Source organism: Pseudophryne corroboree, chromosome 10 (genome assembly GCF_028390025.1).
Source record: "Pseudophryne corroboree isolate aPseCor3 chromosome 10, aPseCor3.hap2, whole genome shotgun sequence".
Lineage (NCBI taxonomy): Eukaryota > Metazoa > Chordata > Amphibia > Anura > Myobatrachidae > Pseudophryne > Pseudophryne corroboree.
Window position 1 is genome coordinate 184,855,092 of NC_086453.1, and position 12,832 is coordinate 184,867,923.

At 41.4% G+C, this 12,832-nt stretch overlaps 1 protein-coding gene across 1 annotated transcript; it reads left to right on the forward strand.

The window, feature by feature from the left end:
- Positions 1 to 4,222: 4,222 nt before the first annotated feature.
- LOC134965249 (paraneoplastic antigen Ma1 homolog) lies at positions 4,223 to 5,248 on the forward strand. Its single transcript, XM_063941745.1, has one exon. It carries the CDS (start codon positions 4,223 to 4,225, stop codon positions 5,246 to 5,248), a length of 1,026 nt encoding a protein of 341 aa, XP_063797815.1.
- Positions 5,249 to 12,832: the final 7,584 nt, after the last annotated feature.

Below are 12,832 nucleotides of genomic sequence, written 5' to 3' on the forward strand. Positions count from 1 at the left end.
ATCCGGGTCACTCAATAAGTAAGGTTAATAACAATTTTTTTGTATTGCATGCAATATTTATATGTATAGGTGTTGGGGAATATAGTAAAGGATAAGAAAGGTGACTGTGTTATCAAAATATTTGAACTTATGCATATGAGTAGTAGGGAATGTAATAAAACTATATACTTACCATTAATTAGACTGGATAATATTATGTAATGCGGTTTGGAGAAATCTGCACAGAAGAAACGATGAATTGGTAAGGTAAAGAAAATATATATACATATTATAGTAGTAACATTGAGTAAGCCCTTTCATTAACTAATAGGTTACCCAAGCAGCCTAACTGCATATATTGCAATAAAATAGCTTGGGTGGAGGCACGAACATATATTAGTGGCCCACATCTAGGAATAAGGTGGGGTTACATTTTGGAGGCACTTATACCCCTTTTACACTCGCAGAAAAATCCCGGGATATTGCACGTGAACGCGCATCATCCCGGGATTCTTCTCAGTGTAAATGGGTACAGGGACAATTTCCAGGGACGAGCATCCCGGGATTTCATCCCAGGTCAAAAGCAGGGTTGAACCCGGGACCGTCCCGGGAAGCTGGGTAGTGTGAAAGGGCCCGTCCCGGGATTCACTACCCGGGACTGTTAAAAGGCCTCCGATTGGAGCTTTCATGGGCTCAGAAAAGATGATGTCATCATTCAGAGCCCTGGGGAGCGTCCTTGATGCGTGTGAGGAAGGCAGCATGGCGACCTGGACAGACCAGGAGGTGAGAGAGTTGCTGAGCATTAGGGGAGAGGAGGAAATTATGAGGCAGATCACAGGCACAGTCAAAGATGCAGTCATTTATAAAAACATCTCCAAGATGCTGCAAGCCAGGGGAATCATCCGCACCCAGCAGCAAGTGTTAAACAAAATGAAAACTCTTAAAAAGCATTTCCTTAAGGTGCATGACAACAACAGGAAAAAGAGCGGTGTTGGCCGTATCGACTGGCAGTACTATGACATGTGCGCCAATATCTTTGGAAACACAGCTATATGCAGTCCGGTGAGTCTGTCTTCCAGTTCACAGTACACTGCTACAGAAGGCACTCCAGAAGAGACACAGACAAGCAGTGACGTCTGTCCATCATCACCGTTGTTAATTGACGACACACCTGAGGACAGCGACACATCATCCCAGCCGTCCATAAACACATCCAGAAACGACGACAGCATAACTGCAACCATTGAAGACGTCGTGGATGCTCAGACCAGTGACAGTGGGACTGTACAAAGTGCCGTCACCCCAACTTTACAGAAAAACAGTAAGTACATGTTTAGAAATTAACACTCATAGCACAAATCCACAATTGTTAATCATCCGGTTATGTGCGTAGTATGAGTGGCCAGTGTGGCGGCAGCGTGGCGAGCGCTAATGAGCCCCTTGCAGGATCACTGCGCTCAACACGCTGCTGGCACGGTGGCACACTTTGCATTTTCTGCCCCCACGCAGGGGGGCTTTGCATTTTTAAAAAAAGTTCAATGTTGCAGAGTAGCTAGTGTATAGGTGGATTAATGCCACAAACACATGTTTGCTAACGCTGCTATTTTTATATACGCTCATTTTGTATTTCTTCTCTTCACAGTTTACACCGTACCGCCTAGAAGGAAGAAATTGAACAGAGCGGAGCAAGTGGCTAAAGCCATGTCAAATGTCCTTGTCGACCAACTCCGAGAGATGGACGCTACAATGTCCGCACAGGAGGATGCAAGGCTCGACAGGTTTCTAGAGGCAGAACGCCAAATGCATGATGCATTCCTTTCCCAAGTCATGACAATGCAGGAACGCATGAGTAGAGAGCAGTATGACCGCCACAGGGAATTGCACCAAATGAACATGGCGTTCTATGAGCGTATGACCAATACCTCAAGAGCACCAAACCAACACCACAACTCACAATACCCCCCTGAGCAGGGTTTTTCATCATTTAATCCTGGTCCATACTATGCCCCAAATACTGCACCATCTAGTGCGCCAAGCCCAGAGTTTACTGTATTGCGCAATTTGCAGTGAAACACAGTGAATTGCTTTTTTTGGTTGTTATTTGTTGTTAAATAACCACAGTGTGGTCATTGTTTATGCACAACTGTTTGTGCCTTCTTTCATTTTTTTCTATGTTCTGTTTTGTATAGTGTCTACATTAAAGCACTTTTTATTTATTTTTTACACAGTGATAATATACTGCAGGGACACTGTGGTTTATGGTGTTGTATCTACAAACCTACCAGTGTTTTTTTTTTTTTTATGCCAATAAAAACTTGTTTGCAAATCTAGGCATAACATTCCCATTTGTGCGTAAAGTAGACCATGTTTACAGTGTTTTCTACATTGTTTATGCATATATACACAGTTGCTGGCAATGTGTTTTTTTTGGAAAAACATAAATAATGAACCCAAAGATCAAAGGTGGAATACAAAATAAAAACATTTTCATTCACCAAACATGTTGTGCTGATTCTTAAACACTATTGTACCAGTGCTGCAAAGTTGGACGTAATAGTGTGGCGTATTTGTTCTTCAGCGGAGTTTGAGGCAGTCCCAAACAAAGCACCTTCCACATGTGGGTTTATAACCTCAGGGTCCTGCACAGTCCACTCAGGAAGGAATAGCTCATTTTGCAGTTCACAGATGTTGTGCAGTATACAGCACGCAGCTACTACATTAGGCATATTCATAAGGTCCACATCATTGCGCTTCATCAAACAACGCCATCTTCCTTTTAACCTGCCAAAGGCGTTCTCAACCACCATCCTTGCTGAACTCAGGGTGTGAGTATAGGTTTGTTGCTCTGGGGTTAACTGGACCTGTTGGGTGTAGCCTTTCATAATCCAGGGGCGTAAAGGGTATGCAGCATCCCCGATGATGTGGACAGGGATCTCCACCCCATTCACAATCTTTGCACACTCTTTGGGGTACAGCCAGCCTCCCTGCTTCTCCTCTACGATGTTGTACTGGTCAGAATTGGCAAGAACTCGGGAGTCATGAGATCGGCCTGGCCAGCCAATAAACACATCTAGGAAACTAAAGAACAGTAAAATTGAAAACAATTAGAATGTAAAACTCACACATGCAACTCATCCCACCACCCCAAAAATAAACACTTACCAATATTTGTGGTCCACAACAGCCTGTAATATGATGGAGTGCCAGCCCTTCCTATTAAAATAGTCAGCATGGTTGTCACGTGGGGCAATAATGGGGATGTGTGTCCCATCAATCGCTCCTCCACACTGCGGATAGCCTCGCTTCACAAATCCAATGATGGTATCCTGTAAGCGCTGTCCTTGTGGTAGAGATATGAAGCGCTTGTATAAGGTAGATACAATTGCTTTAGTCACCTGGTGGACTATGACACAGCAGGTGGAGATTGCAACACCGAACAAGCATGAGACTGAGCGGTACTCTCCTGGGGTAGCATACCACCACAATGCAATAGCTAATCTCCTGCGTGCCTCGATGGGTCTCCTAAGCCTGGTGGTCTGCATGTCAAGTGCTGGGGTAAGTAATTCCAGGATGTAGTTAAAGGTTGCACGAGACACACGGAAGTTAGCCATCCACTCCTCATCCTGGTAAGCTTCCACGGTCCTCATAAAGGCTTCTCCGTGTCGGCGATCTCTGGACCAAAATGAGCGGTTAGGGCCCATACTCACGCTCAGTATGATACTCATCCTGGATGATATGAAGGCTCTCCTCCTGCGCAAATATTGGCGGCGACTAGCAGCCCTATCCAGCATAAATTGCGCCCTCCTCCTCCTCATAAAATATATGTGCAGTATACTGCACAGTGTGATAAGCTGCATCATGCTGTCAGTGGCTGTATGAAACATCTGCAAAGCAGAAAGAATCATGAGCTCAGGCATACACACTGGTACTCTGTCGGCCATGACTGCAGCAATGGTGTGAGCAGGCACCACCCCTCCCTTTGTTGACTAGTGTGACCTCATCAATGTGAGCCAGAAAAGGCCATTTCTAATGACATACATGTGCATTTGCAGGGATATCCCGGGATCAGTGTAAATGGGGCTGTCCCGGGTCGATCCCAGGTCTTAGTGCAGTGTGAAAGGGGTCAGTCCCGGGAAGGCATCCCGGGACGCATCCCGGGAAGCATCCCGGGAGTGACCCGGGAGTGCGAGTGTAAAAGTGGTATTAGCCGAGACGAATATTCAGGACATTATAGGACATTGTAATGGAGAGGATCTCAGGAGAGGAATTATACACCTGGTGTATGCAGAGAGGAACAAGTTTAAAGAAGTGTATGGGAGTAGGGGGAAATTTTTCTGATATTCATGATGATGTAGTATTAGAGACTTTAGACAAATTGTATGGTGTAAGCAAACCCCGGATCATAGACAAATGGAGAGAGGAATTAGGGAGAGTTGTGACCATTTTGATAGAGACAGAAAAAGAGTTAGATGCTAGATTAATACCTACTATGATAGTAGCTTGGGGAGAGAGTGGAAGACTGTGGCGCATTATATGGCCTAAAAGTAGTGAGGAAGAAGCAGTTAGTGCTCATATTTCAGCCTCTGCTGAAAATCCAGAGAGGGTTAATGAGAGTGGTAATACCCAGGGGAATGGTGCCAAGGTAAATGGAGGGCTGTTTGAAACCATGGTAGATAGAGTGGTGACACAGTTGGAACGATGGCATTATGAGGGAAGTTACAGGAGATTAAGAATATTTTCAGGAATAGTGCCTGTGCCACTTGGGGAAGAAATATACGAAGCATGGAAAGAAGCTGCTGTTCAGCAAGCTGAAGAGTGGCAATGTCCCAACCAAATAAAAAGGCAGAGGGTAGTAGAGAGCTTGAGGGGACCAACCATGGGTATTATTCAGGCAGCCAAAAGAAGCAACCCGCAAGCCACACTTGAAACATATTTCAAAGCTTTGGATTATGCATATGGTACTTTAGAGGATGTGGGAGATTTGACATCGAGATTCCATCATACATTCCAAGAACCTGGGGAGAAACTTATTGTTTATTTGATTAGAATTGATAAACTCCTGTATAAAATAGTGGATAAAGGAGGTATTACTAGAGAGGAGGTGGATGGAAGTAGGATGAAGCAGCTCCTTAGGGGAGCATTGACCACTGATTTTGTGGCTCAAATGTTAAGGTGTTCAGGGATAAGAGAGACCCCTCCCACTTTTAATGATTTGTTAAAGGAAGTGAAGCAGGAGGAGGCATTAATTGAGATGAGAGAAAAACTATAAAAAAAAGTAAAAGTGATACAACCTGTGGTGGAAGTGAATCCATTTGAAGAAAAAATACTTAAAATAATAGAGGAACAAAATAAAAAACTAGAACAGTTTATGGGTTTACATACCAACAGTAATTCTAGTCTTTCCTTGTCAAGGACAAACAATAATATATCTATGAGGGGAAGGGGAAGTAATTATAATAATAGAGGCCGAGGGTGTTTCAACTGTGGTAGGTTAGGACATAGGGCATATGAATGCACTGTTGATACTGGAAATTTTTCACAAAGAGTTAGTGATAATAATAATACTGTATTGAACAGCCATAATCTTTCTGGACAGGGAAACGGGCGGGGGAGGACTGTGAACTCACAGTCCCCCTAGAAGTCGGCTACTGCGCTATGGGGAATTCCTGGTGGAATGGAAAAATTCCAGAAGGTTTGATGGGTCCTATGCCAATAGTCTCTGCATCCATTAATGGAATCAAGTGTAAAGTATTACTAGACAGTGGTTCCCAGGTATCAATTATTTTTGAATCTTGGTATAATGAACACCTTTCTGGTGTGCAAATACAACCCCTTAATGGATTAATAATCTAGGGCTTAAGTGTAAGTAAATATCCTTACCTAGGGTATGTTCAAATTACTCTCGAATTTGATAGAGAAATCCCTGAACAACCATTGCAGGTTCCTTTTATCGCTTTGATTTGTCCAGAGATTTAAGAAGGTAGGAATGAACTTCCAGTAATTATAGGTACTAATACCCAATTGTACAATGAGTTATCAGAATGGTGTCAGGATAGACATAGGGAGGAAAAGATTACTGAGGCAGGACTTACATGGGTAATTCAACATAGAGATAAGCTTGAGGTGAAAAAGGGTGAATTTGAAGTTTGTTTCCAAAATAGCGATTTTCCAGAAGGGGACAAAGATTCTTTGATAAGGGAAATGAGTAGTAGGAGGAAGGTTTTTTTCATCTGATGAATGGGATTTAGGAGAGGCAAAAGGAGTAGAACACAGTATACAACTTACGGATACAAGTCCTTTTCGTGAAAGATCTCGCAGAATAGCTCCTGCGGATTTTGAAGGGGTTGTTAGAGAATCAAATTATTATAGAATCCCGCAGTCCCTATGCTTCTCCAATCGTAATTGCTAAAAAAAAAATGGGAAAATTCGTATGTGTGTAGATTACAGGACCCTTAATGCAAGAACTGTCCCAGACCAGTACACAGTTCCTAAAATTGATGAAGCATTAGACTGCTTGCAAGGAAGTGTATGGTTTTCGGTATTAGACCTACGGAATGGATTCTACCAGATCCCCATGCGTCCGGAAGATAGAGACAAAACTGCATTTATTTGCCCATTAGGTTTTTTTGAATTCCTAAAAATGCCCCAGGGAATTAAGGGAGCCCCAGCTACATTCCAGAGGACAATGGATAAAGTAATTGGGGATATGAATTATAGGGAAGTCATTGTTTATTTAGATGACGTTATTGTTTTTGGAAGTTCCATTCAAGAACACAACACCCGTCTTATTAAAGTGTTGGATAGATTAATTGAAGGGGGATTGAAGTTGTCTATTGACAAATGTCAGCTATGCAGATCATCAGTGAAATATTTGGGACACATTGTAAATAGAGAAGGAATTGCTACTGACCCGGCAAAAGTTGATGCTGTGGTAAATTGGCCTAGGCCAAATAAACTAAAAGATCTCAGATCTTTTTTAGGTTTTTGCGGGTACTACCGCAGATTTATTCCTAATTATTCTAAGATCTCAAAACCCCTTACTGATTTGACTAGAGGATATCCCCCTACCAATAGGAAGAAAGAGACCAAAATAACCCCTAAGTGTTGGTTCAAACCTAATGCATTTTTTGGTGAGCGGTGGACCGAGGAATGTGAAACGGCATTCCAGAACCTAAAATTAAAATTAACTGGGGCTCCAGTTCTAGCATACACAAACCCTTCACTTCCATATGTACTTCATATAGATGCTTCACAAGAAGGCATTGGAGGCGTATTGTATCAAAAGCATCACGAAGAGTTAAAGCCTGTGTCTTTCATCAGTAGGGGGTTATCTGTTAGTGAGAGAAATTATCCCACACACAAATTGGAGTTTTTAGCTTTAAAATGGTGTGTGGTTGAAAAATGTCATGAATATATATGGAGTAACCTTTGAAATTCACACAGATAACAATCCTTTAACATATATCCTTACTACTGCAAAATTAGATGCAACTGGACACAGATGGTTGGCAGCTTTAGCTTTATATGATTTTTCTTTAAAATATAGGCCAGGAATTAATAATATTGATGCCGATTCATTATCCCGAATACCTAATCAAGGTGATAATGTTACTATCGATGAATGGATTGAGGTACCGGCTGGTGAAGTGAAGGGGATGTGTCATCATATTCAGATTAAGGAAATGACTCCAGGAGAATTATTAAGTTCATTAGGTGCCACTGAGAAAGCTCTGCCTCTGTCATACTGCTGGTTGAGTCATTTAGAATTAAAGGGATTGCCAAAACTTAGGAAAAGCCAAATACAGGAAGATCAGCGGAAAGATTCAGACATAGGATGTATTATATCTGAGATGATAAAGAATAAAGATAAAAAAACTTGGGACTCCTTGATATCTAATGCTTCTGGTGAAGTAAGGTTATTAGAAAGACAAAGGAAACACTTATTGATGATTAATGGGTTATTATATCGGGTAATTGGAAGGTGAGAAAAAAAAATATCAATTGGTATTGCCAAAGGTATATAGATCTATGGTACTGAAAGCATTACATGATGACCATGGCCGTTTAGGAAATGATAAAACCTTAAATTTAATATATGACAGGTTTTATTGGCCTGGCATGAGGAAAGAAATAGAAACCTATTGCCAAAATTGTGGAAATTGTATAGTACGAAAGACTGCAAGTAGTCAATTTGCCCCACTAGTAAATTTTAGAAGTAATGGTCCTATGGACCTAGTCTGTATGGATTTTTTAACATTAGAAGTAGAACCAGAAAAAAAATGCCACATATTAGTAATTACTGATCATTTTACAAGGTATGCCCAGGCATATGTTACACCGAATCAGAAAGCACATACTGTAGCTAATACTCTATGGGATAAATATTTTGTTCATTACGGTCTACCTAACCGATTACATTCAGATCAAGGGAGAGAGTTCGAGAGTAGATTGATCAAGGAACTCTGTACAATTTGTGGGATAACTAAATCAAGAACTACCCATTATCATCCCCAGGGAAACCCCCAACCTGAAAGATTCAACAGAACCTTGTTGAATATGTTAGGGACTCTGAATCCATTTGATAAAAACCATTGGAAAAGGCATATCGACCGTTTGATACATGATTATAATTGTACACGAAATGAAGCTACAGGGTATTCTCCTTATGCTTTGATGTTTGGGCGAGAGGCTAGACTTCCTATAGACGTGTGCATGGGAATTTCCACTAGTAGTAAATCCGCTATTTCTCATATTAAATATATTTAGAAATTGAGAGAAGACTTGCAAAAAGCATATAATATAGCCAATGAAAATACTTCTAAATTAGAGATTAAAAATAAAAGAAATTGTGATAGGAAAGTACGATATCAGGTTTTGGCTCCTGGGGATAGAGTGTTATTAAAACAACTTGGGACCCCTAGGAAGTTTAAAATAAGTAATAGGTGGAGAGAAGATCCTTTCATAATAATAGGAAAGTTTCCTGGATTACCTGTATATAAAATCAGGCCCGAAACTGGGGAGGAAACTGTATTAACTTTCCATAGACAACATTTGCTTCCTATAGGACGTGCAGTTCGTTTAAATAATTATAAAAATGACCCTAAAACGAGTTTTGATGTAGAGGATATAGAGCATGGATCTAAGCGACTTGTTAAAAATGAGGATGATGAAGTGGAAAACTTAGTGGATGACCTTACAGGGCCAGGGTGTTACTTTAGAGATGGAAATAGAGCAGTAGATGATGACCTTGGGAAGTTTATTCAGGAGGGGAATACTAATGATCCCATTGAATTCCTAACTGATGAAAACTTAGTGAACCAAATAGATAACTCTTATAGAGAAGCCAGTAGAGACATCAGTAGCTGGGGAGAATATAGACCGGAGGATTGGGATTCTAATTATTGTTCCTCTATTCAAACTGAAAATGAGGTAGAACAGCAAGTTACAGCAAGGCCTAGAAGAATATGTCATCCTCCGTCTATTTTGACTTATAATGAATTAGGGGTACCTAGTCTTGTACCAAGAGTAGTGCACCCCAACATGGTTAACGTATGGCCTTACTATGGAGATGATTTTTTCCAGTTAGAGTTAAGATGGTGATCCATTTACGTTTCATTCAATGAATCTCCAGGGGAAGAGTGTAACATAACTATAAATTGTTCTGTATATAATAAAATTGATGGTGAGTTTATTGGTATTGGAGTGAATATTTGTATGTATTAATTTATTTGGGCAGATGATATATGCCTAATTCATGTGTATATATATATATATGGTATGGGAGGTAGTGGGGTGTGAAGAGTGTAAATATATTATTCCATTTACTTGGTTAGTTCTGCACCTAGGGACCCATGAGGGCAGTGGGGTTGGCAGTGTGGGTTTGGCTGGCTAGCATCCGCGTGCCAGTATTGGATGGTGGTGTGATTAAAGGAGACTCGCGTGCCGGTAAAAGAAGGGGCCGTGTGCAGAGAGAAGACTCGCGTGCCGGTAAAAGAAGGGGCCGTGTGCAGAGAGGTGGCTCGCGTGTCGGTGAAGAGGAAGGGCCGTGTGCAGAGAGGAGACTCGCGTGCCGGTAAAGGAGAGCGTATAAAAGACGCTCCCAGCCGGCGGCGAGTCAGTCTGCTGTTCCTCCTGTTAGCGCTTACCTGCCTGAAGCCTGTCGCTGCTGAGAGCTGTAATTGCTGTAAACACAGTGGTGGCACAGGCTTGGAGGTTATAGCCCACACAGGACTTGTTGGCTGGAGCCAGCAGAAGGCTGAGAGCGGCTCATATAGAGCTGGGATAGTGATGCTGATGGAGCCTCATAACCGCCGCCGCTAAACAGAGCTGTAAACGCTGTAACATTCATAGCGGCGGCTGAGGCTCTAATACAGTATTGCCCCATCGCTGAAGCGTCGGCTCTCAGTATGGTCACAGGCCTTCCTCTTCAGGGCAAGGAGTAGCCTGACCGCGTCAGGTCAACGGAGGTAGAGAGAGAGAGACCCTCCGCCAGCGGCATCTTCATGCAGCATCCTATGAGGAGGCGAGGCATAGAGGGAGAATAGGGAGCCCAGCAGCTTCAGAGTGTATCCAGGGACAGAGGCAGGAATAGAGTCGGGGAAGCCCAGCCAGACAGGTCAGACTGATCCTATCCCACTGGAGGTGTAAGTGAAACCAAATTTACATCTAATACATCAATTACACCTAAGGCATAAAACCACTGATCCTAAGTTAACTTATCGCAGATACGAGTGCTGCATGGCGGGACATAAGTGAAACTAGCAACACATCTCTTTTAGTGATATCTGGACTTGCAGCTGTATGACTTTAAATAATAGGAAGATCAGCTGTTGCTATATATTGCAAATATATACTAGCCGTTATATTGCTATATCCGATACCAGGAAAGAATAACACATATATGGTTGAACATTGAGACTGAACTAAAGGATATGGAAATTTTAATCGTATATATATATATATATATATATATATATATATATATATATATATATATATTAAAGGGAGATGAAACAGAGTATGTAAATGAGTAAGGATTGGAAAATACAAGGCTAGAAATTAATTCAATATCTTGAGTTACATAAGGAAAGACATTGAAGGAAAGTTGCAGTGAAAACTTATGTTAACTCACTATTGTGGGATATAGTTAACGCTGATTGGATCAGTAATAGAAGGAAACAGATTGCACAGAAACTGGCTGATACAGTTGGAGTACTATGTCTAACACAAGTGACTCAAATATCTCAAGTGGATACTAATGTCTAACCACTTCAGACTGAAAGACTTAAGGTGTGTACACACGGTAAGATATTTTCTGCCGATTCTGACTATATAGTCAGAATCGGAAGAAAATATAGTGCAGATCGCAAGGTGACAGTCACCTTGCGATCCCGATCCGATGCCGATGCGCGGCCCCGCGCGGTCGGCATCGGAAGAAAAAATAGGCTGTGCAGGCAAGTCAATCCTGACTATCTCTATAGAAGAGATAGTCAGGATTGAAATCGCACATAGCCAGCATCGCAAGCACAGTTATTATGTGCTTGCGATACTGGCTAAGTGCCGACCCGGCCCCCTGTCGCACGGTGAGAATCGGATAAGTCCGAATCTCACCGTGTGTATGAACCCTTAGTTGCAATCTGAAACTAGAGTAACAGTTAATAATTCTCACTAAGCAAACAACTGGCCATATTATCAGCTCTATTTATATAGTGAGAGTTAGTCTATTGGATACAAGTGGTTACAAATGTAATTTTACTCTGACCACTGCAGACTGAAAGAGTTATTTGCAATCTGAAACTAGAGTAACATTTGGCATTAGTCACAACTAAGGAACAAAGGATGTTTCATATTTATGAACAGAGAATAAGCCCAGGAACATTATACTGCTATTCAACTGTATAACTGTATGGGCCCCGACTTGCGCAAACTTTTTAGTCTTAAAGAGTATCCGGGTCACTCAATAAGTAAGGTTAATAACAATTTTTTTGTATTGCATGCAATATTTATATGTATAGGTGTTGGGGAATATAGTAAAGGATAAGAAAGGTGACTGTGTTATCAAAATATTTGAACTTATGCATATGAGTAGTAGGGAATGTAATAAAACTATATACTTACCATTAATTAGACTGGATAATATTATGTAATGCGGTTTGGAGAAATCTGCACAGAAGAAACGATGAATTGGTAAGGTAAATAAAAAATATATATACATATTATAGTAGTAACATTGAGTAAGCCCTTTCATTAACTAATAGGTTACCCAAGCAGCCTAACTGCATATATTGCAATAAAATAGCTTGGGTGGAGGCACGAACATATATTAGTGGCCCACATCTAGGAATAAGGTGGGGTTACATTTTGGAGGCACTTAGCCGAGACGAATATTCAGGACATTATAGGACATTGTAATGGAGAGGATCTCAGGAGAGGAATTATACACCTGGTGTATGCAGAGAGGAACAAGTTTAAAGAAGTGTATGGGAGTAGGGGGAAATTTTTCTGATATTCATGATGATGTAGTATTAGAGACTTTAGACAAATTGTATGGTGTAAGCAAACCCCGGATCATAGACAAATGGAGAGAGGAATTAGGGAGAGTTGTGACCATTTTGATAGAGACAGAAAAAGAGTTAGATGCTAGATTAATACCTACTATGATAGTAGCTTGGGGAGAGAGTGGAAGACTGTGGCGCATTATATGGCCTAAAAGTAGTGAGGAAGAAGCAGTTAGTGCTCATATTTCAGCCTCTGCTGAAAATCCAGAGAGGGTTAATGAGAGTGGTAATACCCAGGGGAATGGTGCCAAGGTAAATGGAGGGCTGTTTGAAACCATGGTAGATAGAGTGGTGAC